At 44.8% G+C, this 26,022-nt stretch overlaps 1 protein-coding gene and 1 long non-coding RNA gene across 12 annotated transcripts in view; one reads left to right on the plus strand and one right to left on the minus strand.

Annotated features, from left to right (window-relative positions):
* The window catches only part of LOC104045335 (E3 SUMO-protein ligase PIAS2), a 35,023-nt gene extending 23,185 nt beyond the window's left edge, over positions 1–11,838 (plus strand). For 2 of the 6 annotated variants that reach the window (XM_064437808.1, XM_064437804.1), the window contains 8 exons: positions 2,091–2,196; positions 2,806–2,879; positions 3,809–3,969; positions 4,579–4,712; positions 5,134–5,305; positions 7,545–7,684; positions 9,484–9,521; positions 11,174–11,838. In XM_064437808.1, the coding sequence (XP_064293878.1) occupies positions 2,091–2,196; positions 2,806–2,879; positions 3,809–3,969; positions 4,579–4,712; positions 5,134–5,305; positions 7,545–7,684; positions 9,484–9,521; positions 11,174–11,356 (1,008 nt within the window). In that variant the 3' untranslated portion in view covers positions 11,357–11,838. The other 4 variants (XR_010370469.1, XR_010370468.1, XM_064437805.1 and 1 more) reach the window with 4 other exon arrangements.
* LOC135310428 (uncharacterized) overlaps positions 5,228–26,022 on the minus strand; it is a 33,421-nt gene continuing 12,626 nt past the window's right edge. For 2 of the 6 annotated variants that reach the window (XR_010370473.1, XR_010370470.1), the window contains exons 3-6: positions 24,601–24,784; positions 18,464–18,611; positions 16,982–17,147; positions 11,678–14,452 (exon numbers count right to left, since the gene is read on the minus strand). This is a non-coding gene — a long non-coding RNA (uncharacterized LOC135310428). Of the gene's footprint in view, positions 6,064–11,677; positions 14,453–16,981; positions 17,148–18,463; positions 18,612–24,600; positions 24,785–26,022 lie in introns of those variants that run through there. The other 4 variants (XR_010370475.1, XR_010370472.1, XR_010370471.1 and 1 more) reach the window with 4 other exon arrangements.

The following is a 26,022-nucleotide window of genomic DNA, read 5'->3' on the forward strand; positions in this document are numbered from 1 at the left end:
TACCTGTTGGAGAAAAATGGGCAACTAGAAATAGGCAAATAATACAAATCAACTCCTGGTTATGTGGCTGGTGTTGACTTGGAGTTGCTGAATGCCTTCTTTGCCTCGGTCTTTACTGCTAAGGCTGGCCCTCAGGCATCTCAGCCCCCAGAGAAGAGAGGACAAATTGGGACAAAGGAAGACTTACCATCGGTTGAGAAGGATTGGGTCAGAGATCACCTAAGCAAACGGGATCCTCGCAAATCCATGGGCCCCGATGGGATGCACCCGCGAGTCCTGAGGGAGCTGGCAGATGTTCTTGCTGATCCACTCTCCATCATCTTTGAAAGGTCGTGGAGGACAGGAGAGGTGCCCGAGGACTGGAGGATGGCAAATGTCACTCCAATCTTCAAAAAGGGCAAGAAGGAGGACCTGGGGAACTATAGGCCAGTCAGCCTCACCTCCGTCCCCAGAAAGGTGATGGAGCAGTTCATCCTGGAGGTCATCTCCAGGCATGTAGAGGACAAGGTTATCAGAAGTAGTGAACATGGATTCACCAAGGGGAGATCATGCTTGACCAACCTGATAGCCTTCTCTGACGGTGTGACTGGCTGGGTCAGCGAAGGGAGAGCAGTGGATGTTGTCTATCTCAACCTCAGTAAGGCATTCGACACTGTCTCCCATAGCATCCTCACAGGCAAGCTAAGGAAGTATGGGTTGGATGAGTGGACAGTGAAGTGGACAGAGAACTGGCTCAACAACAGAACTCAGAGGGTCATGATCAATGGGGCCAGAGTCTGGCTGGAGGCCTGTCACTAGTGGTGTTCCCCAGGGGTCTGTGCTGGGTCCAGTCCTGTTCAACGTATTCATCAGTGACCTGGATGATAGGAGAGTGTACCCTCAGCAAGTTTGCTGATGATGCCAAGCTGGGAGGAATGGCTGATACACCAGAAGGCTGTGCTGCCATCCAATGAGATCTGGACAGGCTGGAGAGCTGGGCCTAAGGGAACCTCATGGAATTCAGCAAGACCAAGTGCAAGGTCCTGCCCCTGGGGAGGAACAACCCCATGCACCAGTACAGGTTGGGGGCTGACCTGCTGGAAAGCAACTCTGTTGAGAAGGACCTGGGAGTGCTGGTGGACAGCAAGCTGACCATGAGCCATCAATGTGCCCTTGTGGCCAAGAAGGGCAACGGTACCCTGTGCTGCATTAAAAGGAGTGTGGCCAGCAGGTGGAGGGAGGTTATCCTCTTCTATTCTGCCCTAGTGAGACCACATTTGGAGTACTGTGTCCAGTTCTGGGCCCCCAGTTTAAGAAGGACAGGGATCTGCTCGAGCAAGTCCAGCAGAGAGCTACAAAGATGACCAGGGGACTGGAGCACCTCTCTTATGAGGAAAGGCTGAGAGACCTGGATTTGTTCAGCCTGGAGAAGAGAAGACTGAGGGGGGATCTTATCAATGCTTATAAATACCTGTAGGGTAGGTGTCAAGTGGATGGGGCCAGACTCTTTTCAGTGGTACCCAATGACAGGACAAGGGGCAATGGGCACAAGTTGGAACACAGGAAGTTCCACCTCAATATATTGGAAAAAAACTTCTTTACTGTGAGGGTGCCAGAGCAGAGGCACAGGCTGCCCAGAGAGGCTGTGGAGTCCCTTCCCTGGAGACATTCAAAACCTGCCTGGGCGCTTTCCTGTGCCCCCTGCTGTAGGTGTACCTGCTCAAGCAGGGGGTTGGACGGGATGATCTCGAGAGGTCTCTTCCAACCCCCACCATTCTGTGATTCTGTGATATGAGAATGTGTATCCCCAGTCTAAATCATCTTTCCAAGAAAGGAGCCCAGGTTTTCCCTTGGTTGTGGAGTTATTCTTCTTAGTTAAGTCACAACTGGAGTAAGGCAGTTGGCCTCGATTGGCAGGAGAATTCTGGCAGAGGATTGGACTCTTTCACAGTAATGAAGTTGTCTGTCAATGCTTTTCATTAAGTATTAAGCAAAAAATCAGCATGTTTTTGTTTTTTACTGTATGCTACAACTAGTGTAAATAGTAATCTGTTGTCACTGTGGAAGTACTGTATGAAATCGATATTTAATCTTTAATCACTTTTTTGTAGAATTACTCCATGTCTGTGTATCTTGTTCGTCAGCTCACTTCAGCTATGCTTTTGCAGAGGTTAAAAATGAAAGGTATCAGAAACCCTGATCATTCCAGAGCACTAAGTAAGTCAAATTCATTTGCCTGTCTGTACTTTGAGGGTGATTGGTGGCTTTTTAAAACTAGAAGTGGTAATACTTGGGATTTGCAGCATTTTGAAAATAAAGTCCATGCCCAGAGTATCAAAGGTTCCTTTTGCTGTTGCTGAGGCATGATGTACTTTTTCAGTGGGGGTCCCTGAGCGGGTAGGGACACATAGATATCCCATCTGAAATGTTCTCCCGGTAATGACATGAGCACCACTTACCGCGGTGGGCTGTGAGGTACAGGTAGATGCTCTAAATATGGGTTCTCTTCACTTGCATGTGATGCTGATTATCTTTGAAATAATCATCAGCAAGTGAGGTACATTTATCTCTCTGCATGCTGGGTTGAGTTTACTCTTCTAATCATTGTGGCTGTTAGTGCATCTGCTGCACATCAATCAATCTTGTGATGCACAGTGTTTGCCAGTTGCTTATAAATAGTGAAACTATTGTTTGATATTGCTATGAACTAGTTTCCTAGATGCTTATTTTTTTAGATTGCTGGAAATAAAGTACATGTACTGGCAAATCATGATTAGCATTTAAAATAATGATGTCTGTGTATAACTTCTTAATATATTTTAATAGTTAAAGAAAAACTAACTGCAGATCCTGATAGTGAGATTGCCACAACCAGTCTGCGGGTATCTCTGATGTGTCCTGTAAGTATGGCTGGGAATGACCATGTACAGATTTGTGTATTCATCTTTAGTGCAGACTTGGGCTGCTTCAAAAAAGCCCCCCTTTAGGAGCTTAACTGGCTTTTGGTCTATACTGATTCATTAATATAAAATAGTGGGGAGAAGAGTGCATCTATAAGCACCTGATTGTAGCAGCATTCACTCAACTATGGCTTAGAACTGTGAATGCCTCAGTTGTAATGCAATCAGAATCAAATTGCTACTCACGGGTGTGTAGTGAGGTCTTTAGAAGGAGTAATCTCATACATGGAGGCATTGAGACTAATTGGGCAGGGCGACAGAATAATTAAAGGATGCAGTGATAAATAAAAATTTTGGATCTCCTCATCTTGGTGGTATTGCTTATACTGCCAGCTACTATTAAAAAAAAAAAAAAACCCACACCCAAAAAAAACCCAAAGAAATTGAGCACTGTGTAACAAGGTAACGCTGCCTTGGGGTTTCTCTTCCCAGGTAGAAGCTGGCCTTGTGTTAGTGACTGGTCTGTTAAGTTGAGTTTTAACATGGGTATAATGCTGTTCTGAGTCTAACATAACTGGAGCTCACAAAAACCCTTGAAGTATATGGCTAGAAGAAAATGATAAAGTGGGTGCTTCTGTAGGTCTTTTTATTAAAAATAAAATCTTAGAAATAACATCGATGCAGAACCATTAGAAATGTTTCTGACTGTTTTTGACTCAGTGAAGACTTTGAGGATGGCTTTATTGTTCCTTTAAGTGCACTGTATGTGCTTTGATGGGGTGGATTTGCCTGCAGCGACCTTAGCACTGGGCACCTCTGTAGTGAGAAGAGACGAGTTACTTCACCAACTGCCTCTGATTTCATTGTTAGCCATCCAGGCCTACTACACTGTCTTCTGTTCTGACACTCTTTAAATGCATCTTCTGCAGCTGGGAAAAATGAGACTGACAATCCCATGCCGGGCTGTTACTTGCACACACCTGCAATGTTTCGATGCTGCTCTTTATCTTCAAATGAATGAGAAGAAGCCTACCTGGATCTGCCCTGTCTGTGACAAAAAGGCAGCTTATGAGAGCCTAATATTAGATGGGTAAGAGACTGGGTTTGCAGATTACGAAATTACTTAACATTTTTCATTATGTACTTGATAGCTACTTTTGTGACTTGAGGTTTAGCCATTTCATACTATTTTCTTTGTCAAAATGCTTTAGACTGGGAGGAACCATTAGACTCTGTTAGTTTCTATTCCCATGTAACAAACTACCTAAGTTTCTCCTAACTGTGTCATCAAACTCTTGAGCCTCAGTATATTTCCTCTGGAGAAATCCAAATGTGAAACCTAAGGATAGGTCTCCCCTTTTACATGTCTGTACCTCTGAAGCTATTAACTTGAAATTTTAAACTTTAATTCATAAACAAGTGTCAAACTTGATTCAAAGGATGATGATGTCTGTTTCTGTATGGAAACCTATGAATTGCAGTGATGTTGGAGTGGAATATGGGTAGGTTGAGATACTCTTCTAGGTTTCGATGTCTGCAAAGGCTGTAATTACAGGCTCTCGGGTCAGATGAACTAGGGAAAGTACATGCAGTGGGTTGAAGGGGATTGTAATTAGCTTTGCAACTGTGTCTCCTTTTTCACTTAGAATAAAAACTTTACTTGGAATAAAAAATGAAACCACTCAACTTTATTTTTCAGGCTCTTTATGGAAATCCTTAATGAGTGTTCAGATGTGGATGAGATCAAATTCCAAGAAGATGGCTCCTGGTGCCCCATGAGGCCAAAGAAAGAAGCTGTGAAAGTCTCAAGTCCACAGTGCACCAAAACTGAAAGTACGTACATCTGGGTATGGGTCACAAACCAATAAAAAGTCTTGGGCACTTATTTTTAGCTCGGATAATGTGTATGGATGTTGATATTTGTTATTAACACTTTTAACCTTCTTGTCACTTAAAGTTAAAGGGTTGTATCTTTAAAAGTGTGCATTTTTGGGCTTTGTCTTTGGCCTTTATAGTAGCAGTTAAGAAAACGAAAGGTTGCTCTTGTTTTAGGTCCTTAAACTGATAAGCTTGTGCTTTAATATTCTTGACATGATGCAGAATGCTAATAAAACAGTTCCTGGGCCATAACGTTCTCTGTAGTGGCAAGGAAGATGGGCTAAAACAGGATTTGAGTTCCTGGTTCTGTTGCAACTAGAAACTGCTGGTGTTCAACACCCTTTAAAAAACAGTGATATTTTACTTTCTTGTTTAGGTTCCAGTGTTGTTAGCAAACCGTGTTCTGTGATGGTGGCTAATGAGGTAAACAAGAAGAAAGTTGACGTTATTGACTTGACAATGGAAAGCTCTTCTGATGAAGAGGAAGATCCTCCTGCCAAAAGGAAGTGCACATTTATGTCTGAAACACAAGGAAGCCCAACCAAAGGGTATGTCAATTTTAAAGTTGGTTGTTATTCTGTAATGTCTCGGATAAGCTGATGTGTAAGACAAATGGACTTGTAATCTCTCTTTGGGATCCAGCTCCACACTTCCAGAGGAGAACTTCTAGATCTGTCCTTGCAGAAGGTTGTATTGATACAGTACCTTTGTACAGGCAAAATGCTAGTAAATAGCTTTACATCTCACAAAAGACTTGCGCTGACTGTTGCTGTGTTTGCAGGGATATCTCTCCATAGAAAAGGAAGCTGGTTAAGCTAATGGACAGGATTCTCCTGAGAAAGCAGATTATGCCAGGTGGAGGAGCTTTGTGCGTTCTTGTTAATTTAGTGTCATCTTAAAGGCTTTTCTCTTGCTGTCTGTATTTATCCAATCTGCTCAGGTACCCAGGAAACTAGGCTGCGTTGTGTGTTTCATCCATCCTGTCAGTCTTGGAAGGGAGGTGCTTTGCTGTTTTGAGTCAAGACCAGCTTTTCCTCCATCTCTCTGTTAAACTCTGGAATGTCTTGGACACTTGTTGGCCATGGTTATCAGTCAGTCCTGCGCCTCGGTTAGCACAACCAATGACTTCCCAAGTCCTCTGTCAACTGCTCTGGTTTTGTAGTCATGCCTGACTTCAGCGGTAGGCTTAACCAGCTGCTTTACTGTTGTGCTGCCTTCTGTCTGTCCCAATCTGTGCAACTCAGCTGAAGTTTCTGTTTGTGGTTTCCATGAAGTTCTTGCTCCTGGCCCGTAGGGTGCAGGAGACCTGCAAGGAGAGAGGGGCACTGGTTAGGCTCACACCAGTCACTGTTCCACAAGGCGATTCCAAGCGTCAGCTTTTAGTAATGGCTTATTAGCTAGCGTTGCTGCATGCATGAGGTGTGTGCCTGTCTCTGTGTAGTGGCTTATGTCTTGTACTAAAGTAATAGTAATAAAAACAAACCCCTTCTGTTTTGCCAGTTCTTGACGTAACAAGCAGGTGTACTGTGTCTCTAGTCCACAGGAATGTGTGGTCTTTGAGCAGATAGTTGGTCATCTTCAACTTTCATCAGTGATACTGAAATGTTGTTGCTTTTTGTGAGGATTGTGGAGGAGTCCTGCAAGAGACTCTTTCTTATTTTTCTGAGGAAAAAAAATAGCTACAAATACATCTCTTAAGTTTCAGAAGGCACCAAGACTTCCTTCCATGCTCCTGTGTTTGAGATGGCTACATGCAACCATAATTGTAGGAGGGCTGAGTTTTCTTGTCTGTCTGTGACCAATGTATTTTCCCTACTGTTTGGGTATGGAAATGGCATGTTTTCATTCTTCAAATGCAAGTCAAAGCCAGGCTTTTGGGGAATAATTTATCTCCTGTAAACAATGTTGCCCAAATGCTAGTTTTGGCAAAACTGTGGGGTGTCTTCCTATAGGCTGCAGTATGTGAGGTGCTTGCGAAGGGAGGGTCTGAAATCCAAGCTTCTGAAATCAGAAATGGCATAAATGCACCAATGCAGCAGTCTGGGGAGGAAGATGTGAGCAGATAATGCTCATGGCTGGTGGGTTGGAGGGAGCAATGTGGAGCAGCTGGGAGCAGGACTCTGGGTATTTCTACCTGACTTGGAGTTTATGAAATATTTTATGCATGTGGCTGGTGCCTGAATGCCTGTGGCATCGTCTTTAACAGTGCTGCGAAGTTAATTGGGCAGAAGGTGGGGGTGCAGAAGGTTTAACTGGTTGCATGCTCCTGGAGAGCCAAACTTTGCTTGGCCTCAGGCTGTGAGTGAAGATGGGTTTGATATTTAACTCCCACATGTGTAATCTGTACTCCAGGGGCTGAATAATGGTCAGTCATGCCCTTGGTGTGACAGGTTAGCACTGAGGAACAGTTATGTGGAGAAACTGAAGTGAGTGCTCTCCTCCTGGCTCTGGCGTACCTGCACATCCCTCCCAGGGTGCTCTACAGACACAGATGCCCATTTCTGTCTCTGAATGGTAGACTATTATAAATGACTCCAGCACTGTACTTTGTTTTAATGCCAGCTTGCTCTTATGTCACAGCTGCTGTTGAGAGCCAAGATAGGGTCATGTTATTATGAAGACTGTTATGAAAGAGAAAATTAGAGTGGAATACTGTGTAGTGAGTAGCCATGCTATAGTTGTGTTGTAACATAGTGACCTTGTGAATGAGAGCACACAGTGGTGCATAATTTCTCTTCTGTAACTAACGGCCAGGCTGTCTGTAACTTCCCATGCTGTTTAAAACAGGGTTCTCATGTATCAGCCATCTACTGTCAGAGTGCCCAGCGTGACAACAGTCGATGGTGCTGCTATTCCTCCTTCATTAACAGACTACCCAATACCATTCCATCATCCACCAATATCCAGTATTTCATCAGACTTGACAGGTAGGTGGTTGCTATTTTTAATGTGTATTCTGATAGCCTTATTAATTTGTGGGGTGGGTAAAAATTGGAGCATTGATCAACTTTTTTTAATGGAACAAGACTATATGCAGTATTGCACTGATGTGATGTCTAGACAAGTCCAGTACAGGCTGTGCTTCTGGTTTCAGATTGCACTTTGCAACAAGTGATGTGAAAAACATTCTTTTCTAGGGTACAAATTGGCACTTTGGAATGGCAGCCAGAAACACTTCTCGCTATATTCAGTTAGACTTTGTAAACATCTGGTTGTTGTGTGTTGTAGATGCGAGGGAGAGTAGCTGCTTACTTATGTTATAGACATGGCGCTGACTCATCCCAACCCCAGATGTAGAGATGTTCTGCTAGCTGGTTCTAGTGGTGCTCTGTCTAGACTGTATGAAAAAGGTTAAGGTGAGCTACAATATGTAAGCTGACCTCTATTGACTTTCTTTACCTAGACATACCCTAAATGCCTATGATGTATTCTTCAACACTGCTGATAAATATCACACAAAAGGTGGGGATACTGATTGTTTTCTATCCTAGCTCCTTGAAAAGAACACTGTATATAGGGCCTCTAGGGGTTCTCTTTGCCAGCTGTAATGAACCCAGAGCCCAGGAAATGGTGACTTGTGGTGACAGGTGTCACGTTGGCCTCCTATACTTCCCTCTCCCCCCTCCATTGCCTGTCTCCATTTCTTCCCTGCAACATCTCTGGGTTTTTTCCTCTTCTTTCAGCACCAGTTTGGCAATGGGATGGATATCATTCCCCTTGTTTCTCTGTCCATTTTGGTTCCCTTACTGCTCCCTCCCTCCACTTCTCCCTTGTTAAGAAATCTGTTGTGTTCCCAAATTTGATAGGAGAGTAAGGTGAGAGAATGGAAGTCTAGAACTGTTGTCCATCTCTGCCAACTGAAGTTCTAGAACGTGCAAGACCAAAAGAAGCTGTCAATTCTGTAAAAGCAGTTGAGCTTAGATCTCCTTCAATTATTTTTCTCTAATGGAGAAAAGGAGGAGGAGATGCCACTGGCCAGAACAGCCTTGAAGGTGAGGAAGAGGGAGGGAGGAAGTTTCCCATTTTTTTCTGTTGACATAGCAAACACAAGGCCAATATTTAGAAACAAAACAAAAAACCCTGTAATTTCTCATTGGTTTCATAGTTTTAAACATCTTGCCCTAAATGCTTACACGCTAATGGTGTATAAGATGGACGCTAGTTATCACTGCTCTTAGAGGATATACATTGAGCTACTTGTAGTTTCCTCTTCTTCATTCCTTTTATTTGTCTAGACACAAAACGGGGATGATATTAGAAATATTTCCTTATTGGCTGCCCATGGGTGGAGGAAGAGACCTGCTGCTTGTTTTTGGACTTGTGCATGTTGTGACTTTACTTCATTCCAGCATCTTTAATGTGATGACACTCTTCATGTCCCAGTTTGGCCAAGTCAGGTACAATATGCAGTGAAACTTGCATTATGAACCAACATCTCTAAGTGGCAACCTCCATCTAAGCAACCACATTGAACCACCCTGCAATAGCCAGTGAATAATACATCATTATGTCATTCTCATTCTTAAGAAGAGTCACTTGTACTAGATAACTTGTTTTGCTGCTGTCTGAAGTAGTCGTTGAGAGTGGTGTCACAGTGGTATAGCCCATTTAGAAACTGTGTAACAATTGCAAAATCTGTTATACAACCAGAAAAAAAGTTCCTTAAATTTGTTGTGTATGAATAAAAAAAAGAATCATTGATTTATTATCCTTCTCTTCTTTCTAGGTCTGGATTTTCTTTCACTAATCCGAGTTGATTCACAGGTATGTTTCTGAACTGCTATGGGGTTAACTTTCAAGTCTGGTTTTTGTGACATACCGCTCGAGTATCTGTCAGGGTGTTGTCATCATCCATACCACGTTTGCAGTCCGCTTGCTTAGGCCTAAACACGGACCAAGAAAATACATTTTCCCAACAAGAGGTGGTGATGAAGATGTGTTAAGGGTGGATTCAGTTTAGCTTCACTGTGATAAATCCAGGCATGGAAACTCACTCTTTATTGATGGTTTGCCTTTCTAAAGTGGGTACTTGCACAGCAGTGACTTGAATACAACCATCATATACTTCGCCCTCTTACTTCATACCGTGTATTTGTAGGCCAGATTAAGCTCTGCAAATACACTTCACTGATTGCTGTTTCTGTTGGTTTTGGTATTAGAGATTACGTTTTAAAGAAAATGTCTTTGTTAATTTGATGGGTGTATGACTGAACACTTTTATAATAAATCCTTCCATGTAACACAAACCCCATTGGCTTTGGCCTACGTAGAAATTTTGTAGGTCAAAAGTAACTGGGCAGTGCTTTTCCTTCCCTGGAAACTTAAACTTTACCCAGTTAGGTAGAACAATTCATACTGTAACTAGATTCTTAGACAAACAGGCTACAGCCTCAAAATGTGGGGGAATAGTGGCTCCCTAACCAAGACAGGAAGATCTGAAGCAGACCCTCTGTTTCTCTGTCACTAGAAGACAACAGTAACAGGACTCTACTGTAGAGTAACAAAGGATGAACTTGCTACTTTTCTTTCCACTTACTGCATCTTGCAATATTCTGTGCCTGACCTTGAGATCTGAACTGCCAAAAGTGGGAATAACAGAAGTTTGTTCATGTGGGAGACTGGAAACAGGTATGCTGTTATGAAGTGTCCACTTTGGACAGTTCAAACAGTTCAGGCTTAGTTCTAAACATATGCCCAAGATTGGAACCCACAGGGTAAGAGAAAGTAAGATGTGTTGAACAATGTGTGTGCACACGTGTGGGGGTGTCTTATTATTCTCTTTGACACCTGGCAATCTTCTTCTGTTTCTAAGTGCTTAAAATGTTTAGCTCTGCTTTGAGAGGGCTTGTCTTCCACTTCAGGAAATTGAAATCAACTTAGTAATTTTTCTTAATCAGATTTGATCAGGGCTCATTTGTCACTGCTAAAATGTTGATACCTGCATGTATCATTGCAGGTATGTGCTATGAAAATGTTGATTAGTACAGCTGCTGCCATTTCAGGGGATGAAATTATTCTAACCTCCATTGAAGTAGCAAAAAGCATTCTGCGGTCTTGGGTGATGAAAGGAGCCTGAAATACGCAGTTGTGCCTAGTAGTAGTGAGCAGTGAACATTCTCCAAATGCTATGGGGTTGTTTTGTGATCATCATGTGGTCATGGTAGTGTTTCTTAATGTGCTGGTAAATGCTTAAGCTAACCAGTTAGGGGAACAAAACATGGGGAGGATGAGGGAGAAGGACTCATGGCTCCCATCTCTGCTTGCTGGTTTGCAGAACTCCAGTTCTTGCTATGCATGTGTTAATGAGGTTCTGCCAGCGACGTGTTTTGCGCTTGTTGTAGGGAAGATGTATCTTCAGAGCATACATTTCCCTTGTGCAGTTAGTCTCTTCATTCTTCGTTGTTTGTTTCAAGCAGTACTGTCCTCCTATGTTTTTGGATAGTCTCACCTCAACCTTAACAAGCAGCACACCTGGCAGCATCATCACATCAAACAGTCACCACGAGAGCAGCATGCATGTTAGCTCCTCCAGCAGGAGCGAGACAGGAGTGATAACCAGCAGCGGAGGCAGCGTTCCTGACATCATCTCACTGGACTGAAACAAGGGGCATCACAGGACTCTGGGAGAAATTGCACAGAGCTTCTGCTTGTATCTCTGGAACTTCAGCATCTCAGAAGTTATTCTGATATTTATGGAAAGGATTTGCCTTCTGGCAAATGGAGTAAATTCATCTACACTAGGAAAAGAAGTGATAGATATTTTTGTGTTGTTTTTTTTTTTTTTCTTTTTTTCTTGCTCATGAAATAGCTGGTTATAGCTTTTATGCTTTTGGCTTGTTCTGGGGAAACTGACTTTTTGTTGCTGGGTGGATTCCAGGAATGTTTTTTTTTAATGTTGTTGTAAAACACCAGCAATAATGTAAAAACAAAAGAAAACTTTTTATTTAAAAAAAAGGCACTCAACCACTCTAAAACACTGACAACCTGGACAAAGGTGCAGAAGTGTATGCATTGGTGAACTGAATATTTTAACTGGGGCCTGTAATAAACTTCATTTAAGACAATAAAGCTTTGTGACATAGCCATGACTTGTGTTCCATGTCTCTTGCTCCCCACTTCCCCCTTTCCTGGGGATGTAGGGGAAGCCTACACTTGGGCTGGCTTTGCATTTCTCACAGAGATCCAGTAAGGACCTGAAGGAAGAGAAACACAAGCATATCCCTGTCCCCAGGTAAGCAGAGGAACTGGTCCTGCCCATTGACCAGATTCCAAATTCTTATAAAACACCTGGGGCTTCACAGTAGAGGATTCCTCAGCTTTAAAATGTCTATCTACCGCGGAACTATATATTGTTTAGACCCAGATAGATTAAGAAAATTTAAAACATAAGTGGCTTTGTCAAATATTTCTTGCGGTGTTGTCCCTACTGGATTCCCCCTCTTTTGTTTATCAATAAGAGATTTCAAAGAATGATGGCATGTTCTATAATTGCCTGACCAGTTGGAGAACGTGGGATTCCAGTAATCCTGCAAAAATAAGAGAAAATGGTGAGAAACATAAGCTGATGCATTGTCTGTCTTTATCTTTTGGGGAACCCCCATGGTTGCAAAACATTGCAAAAAATGTTCCACAACATCCTGGGCCCATTCCCCAGAATGAACAGTGGCTATTAAAAACCTAGAGAAGGTATCGATAGAAATGTGGACATGCTTAAGTTGTCCAAAGGAAGAAATGTGTGTGACATCCAATTGCCACAAGTCACTTGCATTTAAACCTCTAGGATTAGCTCCAGGCAAAACAGGTAATGGAGAAAGCTGCTGACAATCTGGGCATCCCCAAATGATGTCCTGAGCTTGTTCAGTTGTTAGAGAAAAATGTTTCTGTAAGGAGTGTGCATTTTGAAAAAAATTCATGAGCCAATTCGGCCTGCTCAAAATGCCAAGGAGAAACTGCAGCCATTGTAAATTGCTCTGCTATTGTATTACCTTCAGTAAGAGGTCCTGGTAGGTTAGTGTGAGATCAAATATGGATGACAATAGAAATGTTGTCTTGTTTTCAAAAGCTGTGCCAGTTTTAACAATAAATCAAATAACTGTCCACCTCCTGTATAAAAGCAGATTCTAAATGCTGAATAATATCTGTGATGTATGCAGAATCTGTGACTATATTAAGAGGTTCCCTGGAAAATAATTCAAAAGGATGCACTGCTGCAGCTAATTCCATAATTTGTGTAGACCCAATAGATGCAAAACAGCTGAGGCCCATTCTTCACAGTCTGTTTGCTGCTAAACAACTGCAGCTTTACCTGTTTTACCAGAACCATCAATAAATACAGTATGTGCGTTTTGCAAAGGAACAGAACTCAACAAAGATCATGTTTGGAGAGGTAAGCAGTGTAAAGAACCTAATAAACAATGATGTGGCAGAGAATGCAAAACAACATTAGTATAATCGGCCAAGGCAGCCTGAAAAGTTAAACTGTTACACAACACAGCATGAAACTCTTCTTTTGTTAATGGTAAATGGATAAAGACAGGATCTTGTCCTGTTATTTTTTGACATTTCAAAAGACCTTGTGAAACAAGTCTGGCAATCATCTCTAGGGCAGTGGTTAACGTCTTGGCAAAAGAATGTGGTAGAAATAGCCATTCTAAAATGTGCAAAGCATCCTCCTGTGCTTTTTCGTCCCATTGGCCTAGAAGAGCATACGGTTGAAAAGAATGATAAATTACAAAAAATTGAACTGACAACTGGAGGGAAATTCGGTGAGCAAATGTGGAATTAATTTTATCTCACTGAAGTGCTAACTGAGCGCCTTCTGTCAATTGCCTAGGAGAAGCTAGCTCAGGATTCCCCTTCAGTAAAGAAAACAGAGGTGACAGTTCGTGTGTTGTTATACCTAACAGAGGTCGAAGCCAGTTAATTGTTCCCAAGAGCTTTTGTAAATCATTCAAAGTACTCACTGTAGTAGCAAGTCGGACCGACTGTGGATATACAGACTAATCAAGATGTTTCCAACCAAGGTATTTCCATGGAGGAACTGATTGTACCTTTTCTGTCACAATTTGGAGGCTGTATCGCTGAAGCTCGGTTACTAGGCCTTCAAAAACTCGGGAAAGAAGTGATTCAGTTTTAACAGCTAATAAAATATCGCCCATATAATGATATAACACAGTGTTATTATATGGTCTGTGAATATTCGACAAGGCTTCACTGACCACCACTTGACATATGGTTGGGCTGTTTTTCATCCCTTGCGGTAGAACTACCCAATGAAACTGCTGCGTAGGTCGATCATTATTAATCACAGGAACCAAAAAGGCAAAACGAGCACAATCATCAGGATGTAAATGAGTAGCAAAAAAGCAATATTTCAAATCAATAACCTTCAAATGCCAATTATCCAGAATCATAGTTGGATTTGGAGTTCCTGGTTGTAGAGATCCTATAGGTCCCATCACTGCATTAATAGCTCAGAGGTCTTGCAGCAATCTCCATTTACCAGACTTTTTAGGAATAACAAATATAGGGGTTTTCCAAGGGCTCGTGGAAGGGACAATATGACCTAATTTCAATTGCTCTTGCACTAATTCATGAGCCCTTTCTAGCCACTCACCTTTCAAAGGCCGCTGGTCTACCCATACTGGCTTGTCTGTCAGCCAAATCAGCTTGAGTTGCAGCTGAATGTCAGTGGCCTGCATTAAAAATGTGTCGTTATTGCTATGTTCCATTGCTGCAAGGGATCACGACCCCATAAAGTACATGGCACAGTCAAAACATAAGGTTTTAAAACCGCTTGTTTGTTTTCAGGACCTTCTACTATCAAGGAATGCATACTTTGCCAAGGTACTTGTGTTCCTCCAATTCCAGTAACAGAGGCAAACGGCTGTACTAATGGCCATTCCTGCAGCCAATCTGACCATTGAATTATAGAAACATCTGCTCCAGTGTCCACTAGACCCATGAATTCCCGACTGTTTATTCTGCAAGTCAACAGTGGTTGTCCTGTGGTAATTTTCTGTGTCCAAAAAGTACGAGGCAAACCTGTGCTTCCAAACCCAGCAGATCCCCTTTTGCCAGCATGGGCGGGGTTTCCAGCTTGTATCTGTGTGTTGGGCAGCAGGAGCAACTGTGCAATTTGCTCCCCTGCAGGTATAGTGCAAGGTGGTGTAGGTGTCCAGACCATAATTTTTCTCTCTCCTGTATAGTCAGAATCTATGACCCCAGGCAAAACAAATAGGCCTATTCTGGAAGTAGAGGAACAACCAAGCAATAGGGCATATAAACCCTTAGGTAAAGGATCGTACGTTCCTGTTGCCAATAAATGAACAGCTTGATCTCAAATTACTGTGGATTGACTGGTGGCCAGGTCCAACCCGGCACTGCCTGCTGTGGCTGGTTTGAGAGACCTGACTGTTGTAGGTTGCCGGTGCTCATCTCACATGTGCCGGCCATGTCAAGGACTGCACTAGTGGAAGCTGAGTCCTGTTGTGCATTCTTGGGGTGCTGGACCTCACGTCCCTCCTCCCGTTTCCCAATGCGCTTCCAGGGAGGGGATTGCCCTGTTTGTCAAACTTAGAACGACATTGATTAGCCCAATGGTATCCTTTTTGACAACGAGGGCATAGCTGAGTAGGTTGCTGTCCCTGCTCTCCTTGACCTCGTCATCCTCTTTTTGCTTTCGGGCAATCCTTCTTTACATGTCCCTCCTGACCACAGGAGAAACACTTAGTAGCAGCTCTTGTGACCACCAACTGTTGAGCTAAGGCAGCAGCTAACATATCTGCCTTATGTTGCTCAGAACCTACATTTTGGTATGCTTTAATAAGATCATTCAAGGTTTTTGCTCGATTGCGGATAGGATCAATAGCCCATTTACAGTTGGTGTTTGCATTCTCAATGGCGAGCTGAAACAATAATTCTGCTGCTTCAGAAGACTCTGTCTCTGTATAGCAGTCTGTAAACGATCTAGAAATTGTACGTATGGTTCCTGAGGTCCCTGACGAATAACTGCAAATGATATTTCTGGTTTTCCAAAATCTGGCACCCGTCAGAGTGCCCTCAAGACTAACCCTGCCGCTTGAGTAAAAACGTTTTGTGGCATACCAGCTTGTGCTGTCCCCGTAGCATAATTCCCTTCCCCCATCAGCTCGTTAACACTGATAGCGATTCCAGCTGTTAAATTGTCCATTGCCTGGACCTAAACTAGCTCATGGTATTCAGAAACCCACACAGAATATCGTGCTGCAGACAAGATAAGGCGTAAAATGAATTTCCAGTCCATGGGTATCATTACATAGGATTCTGCTATAGCTTGTAGCAAATTCATTTTAAATGATGCCTGTAAACCATATTACTTTATTGACTTACGCAGCTCCTTTATCACCTCATATGGTAAATGAGTATACTCCAGTGGCCTATGTGGTCGATATAACACAGGCATGGCTTGAAGGAGTGATATATCTCCTCTTTTTAATGTTTCTGTCTGACACTCATCGAGCAGCCTGCCTGGAGCTGTAGGCTGAACAGCTCCTTGCAATTGAGAAATGGGGGGGCACGCAGAAGGATACGGATGTGTCAAAAAGATAAACATGAGAGAGTTTTTTGTCGTTGTTGCAAAATCTTGTCTGCTGTAGGGGCAGAAGCGGCCATCACTTTTACAGGAGTGAGCGGGGTGTGTGTGTGTACAAATCCAGCTCCTGTTCAGGATCAGCAGGACTGGGATCAAAAGGATCCTCAGCATTAGCTACCTCCTCCGATAATGGAGGATCAGCCACCACTTTAGCATAATCTGGTTTCGGCTCAGGATCTATTAGTTCAAATGAACAGGGTTCTTTTCTCCTGTTTGACTCATCGGGCGGCAGTGCAGGATCATTTACTTTCTGCAGTACCTGTTCAGCAGGTAGCAGAGTTCTGAGCAGTATAAACCACATGCCAGGTAATCAATATAACATCAGGGAGCTCCAACTGCAAAAGTTGCTTAGTCTGCATCTCCTCACCAACTTTCTGCCATAGGGCAAGATCGTATGAACCCTTGCTAGGAAGCCATGGACAATGATCCCGAATCCATACAAGCAACCTCACCAACTGCAGCGGAGTGACCTTAAAACCTTGCTCTTGCAAAATGCATTGCAAAATTTCCAGAATGTAACTTCTGTTCCCTAGTTGCTGACTGCCCCATAATGTAAAACAACAGTCTATAGGACTTCCCCGCAGCTGCTCACCTTTGCTGTCCAGCGACCGGTGATGAATGTGTATGAGCACTCGATGCAATATTCTCCGTCAGGCTGCGCAGGGGTACACCACTGGTAAATATCGTTGCTGCTTTCTCTTTGTTATTTTTCAAGTCCCTTTTCGGTCGCCATTTGTGGTGTATGATGGACATGGACTCTGTAGGGTGTAGGCACAGAATCACTTTATTATAAAATTCTCTAATTATATATAGCATTTCAGTAAAGGGGAGGCCCCTTTACTCCCCAATCACCACCCGATTCATGTTCCCAGTATATCTCGATGCTTATATTTTCTGTTCCTTCTGGCAAGTGCTTGACTCTTGTTTCTCAGCTCCTTATCTCTGGAATTTAGCCAGCCACCTGTTGTTTGCAAACTGGTGGAACATGCAGCGCTTGCTTTGTACGTGCCCTTTCTTTGATCCATCGTCCTTGGTCATTTCAGCAAACAGGCCAAAGTTGCATATTTCTCATGCTGCTTTTATTAAACAAGATGTTGCTCTCCACATCTGCTCTTGTATTGGAAACCACGTTAAGGGTCCACATGCCTCCGCTCTTCCACCCCCCAAAGAAAACTTTAAAAATTGCTTTCATAATGCAGTAAAATTAACAGTTTTAAGTGAATGCTCATAGCAGGAAAAGGCAAGTTTTAATGAAACCAAGCTCCTTGAACACATGATAAATAATGTATTTCATTAAAAGAGGAAGTTAAGTAAGGGTGAATGCTGGTATTAGGAGATGTGCTCTAAACCATTCACAGTATTACAAAATATGGTGGAATTTTAAGTGAATTCTCGTGCCCTGTTAGTAGTTACTTATCAGGGCTGAGGTATGGTTGTGTTCTCCAGCTGTTTTGGGCAGTTTTGCAGTTTTATTTAGCTTTAAACCTTCTAGACCCGTGACAGCAATGTCAAATGCAGACTTGAGGCGTTTGAGCCTTGCCCATTTAGGAGAGAGCTAGATTGTCGCAGGCTGTGGCGCGAGGTAAGCGTTCAGGTGAGTGACGTATTTCTGTAATGCTGCGATGTACACAGGGCGGGTAATTACTTGCCTAAATCCCGGCATTCACATGAGTTTATGGCTGATGTGTATCAAGGAGTTGGAGTACTGCAGTGTAGTCATGTCACCCATTCGATACGCCTTCTTCCACAAGACAAGAATGTACTTCAGCAGTTGTGGGTGTGGAGGGGACTGGGGGTTCCAGCTTAATCGAGGCCTGTACCACTCTAGCCCTGCTCTAAGCAAATCTGTCCACTGTGGCTAGATGAGTTTTTGGCTGCTTATTTTTCCTTTAACAAGTTCTAAAATGCATCAGTATGAGCAGCTGTGCAGGCAGGACTTTGCTGCTGAACGACACAGCCCCAGCCCCAGGAGGTTCTGCGCCTGGCTGGCAGCAAGAATTGAGGCATTTCCAAAGTTAATGGGGATTTTCTGTGTCTGCCTTTAAATCTAGGGGCTGGATGCTAAGAAGCTTACCTGTAACTGCAAGCCTTTCACTATCAGTCTTCAAGAGCACAGAGGATTCAAGTTTGGAAATGAAAGAATGCATCTTCTGGCTGAGAGGACAAAAACCTGATAGTTCAACAAGAATTTCTGCAAGAGCAACAATGAAGGGAGCTGCTTCCTAGGTTAAAAGACAATTGCGGATTAGGCAAACTATGAAGAACACCATTAGTCCTAGGCAGCTGGTTTTATTTAATGCATACTTTTGACATAGGCATCAGTGACTGCAGACACGATACAGGCAACACCTATCCTATAAGTCAAATTAGCACATCGTTTTTATTTCTTTTTTTAGTAGGTGATGGCACCATCACTAGTGGGAAGGCACCCAGACGAAGGGCTCCAGAGTGGAGAATCGCACCGGGGGACCCTTCCTAAAGCAGCAAAACCGTGAAGGCAAAAGAGCAGGGAGAGAGAGGGTACCCCAGCTTCCCCCAGAGTGGGAAGGAGTGAGCTCCTGAGGAGCGGCGGCTCTGACTCTGCATGGGCAGGGACATGAGTGACATCGGCCAAACCCCCTCATGTACAAGAGCAGCCCTGAGGGAGCGCGAGCGACCGGGAGTGCGGTGAGCGTGGTGTGGCAGTTTGTGCAAGCAGGGTGTGCGGGCAGGGCACGGTCCCCTTCCTGGCTCTAAAGGCTCTGAAGAGTAACTACTAGTGTTTATCACCCCCCAGGAGAGGCCCTAGCTATGGTTTCCACTTGCCCAAAAGCTATTGCCAGAAGGAATGTGGTGACCCAGATGGAGCTCCCACACAAACACGCAGCTCTCCAGGTCTCTGGCTGTGCCTGAGCCTGTCACTCATACTGGACGGCAGCAGAGACAAGAGCTGTTTTTGGTGTGACCAGGTGAATGATCTGCTCAGCCTGGTGGCAGAGCTGAGGGGGGAAGTGGAAAGGTTAAGGAGTATCAGGGAGTGTGAGAGGGAGGTAGATTGGTGGAGCCACACCTTACCATCCCTGGGGCCAAGGCAGCAGATGGAGGCTCCACAAGGAGCAGAGGATCCCCTACCCTCTTGACACCAAGCAGAAGGAGGGAACCTAAGAGATGGGGGAACGGAAACAGGTCCCTTCTTGGGGCCGCAGGTGAATCCCCTCCAGGCCTCCTTCACCTTCCCCTTCCCAGCTGCCCTTACACAACAGATATAGGGCTCTGGAACTTGAGGGTCAGGCAAATGAGAACCTAGGTGAAGGTCCATCCAGGGGGTTGCCTAGGGAGAGTCGGTCAGCCCCACACATTATGACTGCCTCTGTTAAGAAAAGGAGGGTAACTGTCATAGGCAATTCCCTTCTGAGGGGGACAGAGGGCCCAATATGCTGATCAGACCCATCCCACAGGAAAGTCTGCTGCCTCCCTGGGGTCCGGGTCAGAGATGTTACTAGGAAACTCCCTGGTCTGGTATGGCCCTCTGATTACTACCCACTATTGGTTATGCAGGTGGGCAGTGATGAGGTTGCAGAGAGAAGCCCAAGAGTGATCAAAAGGGGCTTCAGGGCACTGGGGTGATTGGTTGAAGGATTGGGAGCGCAGTTATCTACAAGTTATCTACAAGAAGGGCTCGAGGGAGGATCCGGGTAACTACAGGCCCATCAGCCTTACTTCAATCCCTGGGAAAGTTATGGAACGAATCCTCCTGGGGGCCATCACAAGTCAATTGAAGCACGTGATTGGGAAAAGCCAACATGGCTTCACTAAAGGCAGATCGTGCTTGACAAACCTGGTGGCCTTCTATGACAAAGTGACTTGCCTGGTTGACATGGGGCGGGCAGTGGACATTGTTTACCTGGACTTCTCCAAGGCCTTTGATACAGTCCCCCACAGTCTCCTCCTGGAGAAATTGATGTGTTATGGCCTAGACAAGTGGTCTGTGCAGTGGGTGGGGAACTGGCTGACAGGCCGCACCCAAAGGGTGGTAGCAAATAGCTCTTTCTCAAATGGCAACCTGTCACTAGTGGAGTCCCCCAGGGATCGATATTGGGCCCAATGTTATTCAACATCTTTATAAGTGATCTGGATAATGGCATCAAGTGTAGCCTGATGAAGTTTGCAGGTGATACCAAGTTGAGTGGGGAAGTAGACACTCCAGAAGGGAGAGATGCTCTGCAGGAAGATCTAGATAGGCTGGAGGAGTGGGCCAGCAAGAACCTTATGAAGTTCAATAAGGAAAAGTGTAAGGTCTTGCACCTGGGAAAACATAACCCGGGAGTGCAGCACAGACTGGGATCCACCTAGCTGTAGAGCAGCTCTGTGGAAAGGGACCTGGGGGTCCTGGTGGACAGGAAGCTCAACATGAGCGAACAGTGTGCTGCTGTGGCCAAGAAGGCCAACAGGATGCTGGGTTGCATCAAAAAAGGCATCGCCAGCAGAGAGAAAGAAGTCATCATCCCACTTTACTCAGCGCTTCTCAGGCCACACCTAGAGTATTGTGTACAGTTCTGGTCCCCGCTGTACAAAAAGGATGTGGCCAGGCTGGAAGGGGTCCAGAGAAGGGCCACCAAGATGATCAAAGGACTGGGAAGGCTGCCATACGAGGATAGGCTGGGAGAACTGGGTTCGTTCAGCCTTGAGAAAAGGAGGCTCAGAGGGGATCTCATCACCACGTACCAGTACTTAAGGGTAGCTAGAAAGAAGATGGAGACTCCCTTTTTACACGGAGTCACATGGAGAGGACAAGGGGGAGTGGATGCCAATTGCTCTTGGGGAGATTCCGATTGGACACCAGAGGGAAATTTTTCACAGTGAGGGCAGTCAGTCATTGGAATAATCTCCCCAGGGAAGTGGTTGACTCGGCCATGTTGGACACCTTCAAGAGTCGTCTGGACAGGGTGCTGGGCCATCTTGTTTAGACTCTGCTCTTCCTAGAAAGGTTGGACTAAATGATCCCTGAGGTCCCTTCCAACCTGTGATTCTGTGTGATTCTGTGATTCTGTGATTAGTGTTTTCCTCAGTCCCATCAGTGGCAGGGAAGAATACTGAAAAGAACAGGAAAACTCATCTGATTAACACGTGGCTCAGAGGCTGGTGCCATTGGTGGAATTTTGGTTTTTTTGATCATGGGGAGGTTTACATGGCACCGGGCCTGCTGGTGGCAGATGGAGTTCACCGTCTCAAAGGGGGAAAAGGATTCTTTCACATGAGTTGGTGGGGCTCATTGAGAGGGCTTTAAACTAGGTTTGAAGGAGGAAGGGCCAGGCCCACTAGAGAGGAGCCAAGCCCAATAGAGAGGAGCCTAGGGGTGGCATGCTAAGGGTGGGGGTGAAACCGATAGCCCAGCTCAAGTGCATCTACACCAATGCATGCAGCATGAGCAACAAACAGGAGGAGCTGGAAGCCATTGTGCAGCAGGATAGCTATGACTTAGTTGCCATCCCAGAGACATGGTGGGATGACTCTCATGACTGGAGTGCTGCAATGGATGGCTATAAGCTCTTCAGAAGGGACAGGCAAGGAAGGAGGCGGGGTGGGGTGGCTCTGTATATTAGGGAGCTTTTTGACTGTATAGAGCTTAGCAATTGTGATGATAAGGTCGAGTGCTTATAGGTAAGGATGAGGGGGAAGGCCAACAAGACAGATATCCTGCTAGGAGTCTGTTATAGACCACCCAACCAGGATGAAGAGGTAGATTAAGTGTTCTACAAGCAGCTGGCAGAAGTCTCACAATCACTAGCCCTTGTTCTAGTGGGGGAATTCAGCTTACCAGATGTCTGCTGGAAATAAAACACAGCATAGAAAAAACAGTCTAGAAGGTTCCTGGAGTGTGTGGAAGATAACTTCCTCACACAGCTGGTAAGTGAGCCTACCAGGGGAGGTGCCTCGCTTGACCTCCTGTTTACAAACAGAGAAGGGATGGTGGGAGATGTGGTGGTTGGAGGCTGTCTTGGGCTTAGCAACCATGATATGATTGAATTCTCGATTCTTGGCAAAGTAATAAGAGGGGTCAGCAGAACCACTACCATGGACTTCTGGAGGGCAGACTTTGGCCTGTTCTGGGCACTGGTTGGGGGAGTCCCTTGGGAGGAAGTCCTGAAGGGCAAAGGAGTCCAGGAAGGCTTGGCTTTCTTCAAGAAGGAAGTCTTAAAGGCTCAGGAGCAGGCTGTCCCCATGTGCCGCAAGATGAACCAGAGGGGAAGACGACCAGCCTGGCTGAACAGGGAGCTTTTACTGGCACTCAGGAAAAAAAGGAGAGTTTACCACTTTTGGAAGAAGGGGCAGGCAACTCAAGAAGAGTACAGGGGTCTCATTAGGTCATGCAGAGAGAAAATTAGAAAGGCAAAAGCCCAGCTAGAACTCAGTCTGGCCACTGTTGCAAGGGATAACAAAAAATGTTTTTACAAATACATTAACAACAAAGAGAGCCAAGGAGAATCTCCATCCTCTATTGGACGTGGAGGGGAACATTGCCACCGAGGATGAGGAAAAGGCTGAGGTGCTAAATGCCGCCTTTGCCTCAGTCTTTAATAGTCAGACCAGTTATCCCCAGGGTATTCAGCCCCCTGAGCTGGAAGGCAGGGACGGAGAGCAGAACAACCCCCCAATAATCTAGGAGGAACCAGTTTACAACCTGCTGAGCCACCTGGACACTTACAAGTCTATGGGGCTGGATGGGATCCACCCAAGAGTACTGAGGGAGCTGGTAGAACAGCTCGCCAAGCCATTCTTCATCATTTATCACCAGTTCTGGCTAACCAGGGAGGTCCCAGATGACTGGAGGCTTGCCAATGTGATGCCCATCTACAAGAAAGGCCAGAAGGAGGATTCAGGGAACCACAGGCCAGCCAGTATGACCTTGGTACTGGGGAAGATTATGGAGCAGTTCATCTTGACTGCGCTCACCAGATAAGTGCAGAACAACCAGGGGATCAGGCCCAGCCAGCATGGGTTCATGAAAGGCAGGTCCTGCCTGACCAACCTGATCTCCTTCTATGACCAGGTGAATCGCCTAGTGGATGAGGGAAAGGCTGTGGATGTTGTCTACCTGGACTTTAGCAAAGCCTTTGATAGTCTCCCACAGCATCCTCCTACAGAAGCTGGCGGCTCATGGCTTACACAGATATACTCTTTGCTGGGTAAAAAACTCGCTGGATAGCTGAGCCCAGAGAGTTGTGGTGAATGGAGCTAAATCCAGTTGGTGGCCGGTCACAAGCAGTGTTCCCCAGGGCTCAGTTTTGGGGCCAGTTCTGTTTAATATCTTTATCAATGATCTGGATGAGGAGATTGAGTGCACCGTCAGTAAGTTTTCAGATGACACCAAGTTGAGCAGGTGTGTTAATGTGCTCGAGGGTAGGAAGGCTCTGCAGAGGGATCTGGACAGGCTGGATCAATGGGCCGAGGCCAATTGTATGAGGTTTAACAAGGCCAAGTGCCAGGTCTTACCCTTGGGTCACAACCACCCCATGCAATGCTACAGGCTTGGGGGAGAGCGGCTGGAAAGCTGCCTGGCAGAGAAGGACCTGGGGGTGCTGTTCGACAGCTGGCTGAACATGAGCCAGCAGTGCCCAGGTGGCCAAGGAGGCCAACAGCATCCTGGCTTGTATCAGGAATAGTGTGGCCAGCAGGAGCAGGACAGTGATTGTGCCCATGTACTCGGCACTGGTGAGGCCGCACCTTGAATGCTGTGTTCAGTTTTGGGCCCCTCAGTACAAGAAGGACATTGAGGTGCTGGAGCGTGTCCAAAGAAGGGCAACGAAGCTGGTGAAGGGTCTGGAGAGCAAGTCTTATGAGGAGCGGCTAAGGGAGCTGGGGTTGTTTAGTCTGGAGAAGAGGAGGCTGAGGGGAGACCTTATCGCTTTCTACAACTACCTGAAAGGAGGTTATAGTGAGGTGGGTGTTGGTCTCCCAAATCACTAGTGACAGGACGAGAGGAAATGGCCTCAAGCTGTGTCAGGAGAGGTTTATATTGCATAGTAGGAAAAATGTCTTTACTGCAAGAGTGGACAGGCATTGGAGCAGGCTGCCCAGAGAGGTGGTGGAGTCACCATCCCTGGGGGTGTTCAAAAAATGTGTAGACGTGGCACTTCAGGACATGGTTTAGGAGGCTTGGTGGTGTTGGGTTGGTGGTTGGACTTGATGATCTTAGAAGTCTTTTCCAAAACAGAATTGATTACAACTTACCTAGGAGTTATCCAGAGGTGCAATATCCTACCCTTCAAGCCTTTGCCTTTACGTGTTTCAGCCACAACTTGCTAAGGACAGGAATTTGCATTGTAAGGATCCCCAGGCAAAACCTGCCAGTGATCAAAGATGCACTGTGGAAAAGCCTGGCCACCAGTGTTGGATCTCAAGCCAGTGGTAAAACCTAGTGGGAAGGAAAAAATAAAAAGGGTTGAGCCAGCTCCAGGAGATAATAAAACTGGTTTATTGTGAATTTCTGCATAGACAAAACTCCCAAAACACTCTTTAGGGTATGGTACTGTTGGGAAACTTCTACTTTGCAGGTAATTCTTTCAAGCAGGTAAAAGTGAGGCCAACTCCAAAAAAGTCCTGAAAGAACTTGTGTGACTATGTCAATTTGCAATAAAAAGGCAAACAAAATTCAATTTCGATAGATAAGTATATGGGGAAAAAGATGTTTCATGTGTCTCAGGACCTGAACCAACCACTCAATTTGAGATTTTAGGGTTATGGTAAGTAGTACAAAATTGTTAGTTCAGTGTTCAGAAGCAGTAAAAATAATGAGAAATCAAGTACTAGTACCTGCTAGGAAAGGAACAGAAACCAAAACATTATGTCCAGTGAAAGCCTGCACCTTTATTATAAAGTTGTGTAGTTATGAGGGGGAGACTGAGTAACTTCATGAAGAAATCCATTGAGGGTTACTAAATTGATCTAGAAACCACTTCTGCCCCAGGAAGCCTCTGAAAGTGGTTATAAAAAAGTGACTGAGGAAGTTTTATACCAGCTTACCTCATTCTTCCTCTTCCCTAAGCACTCACTTTCAGTCACTGTCATGAACAAGATGCTGGGCTAACTCGACATTTAGTCTGACAGTACAGGAACTTTACATTTAAATGAAGATGTATAGGTGTTTCCTTTGCTGTTTCCTCATCTTCATAGCAGTGTCATCCCCTTCTCCCAAGTATTCAGTCCCGTGAAGAGCTGCTGCTTGTGAATGGAGACTTTGCTACTGTAGGACTACTTCTAACCACTGGTTCATAGGAATAATGATACTTCCCCACATCTTTGGTTCGCTGTTTTAGCAAGAGTTGACAGCAGCTTTGGCAAGGAACCAGAGAGGCAGTTTTGCATAATATGGATGTTAACGTGCTGTGTAAGTTGAGACTGAGAGCCCAGTGTAACATACGTCCGAGCAAGTCTAAGCTTACACTTCTTTTTGGTTTTCCATGTTTGGAAAATGTGTCTCTTCATGAAATTGTTTTAAGTTCTATACAAACTTGGAGAAGGGAGAAAAAAAACACAAAATACCCAAAAGCCAGCCAGACAAACACGTGTAAATTGTTTTTTTAAGAAGTTAAGCATCTCTTATTTCATCACTGATTATTTTAGCAGTTACCACACTAATGTACTTTGGCAAAG

Source organism: Phalacrocorax carbo, chromosome Z (genome assembly GCF_963921805.1).
Source record: "Phalacrocorax carbo chromosome Z, bPhaCar2.1, whole genome shotgun sequence".
Taxonomy (NCBI): Eukaryota; Metazoa; Chordata; class Aves; order Suliformes; family Phalacrocoracidae; genus Phalacrocorax; species Phalacrocorax carbo.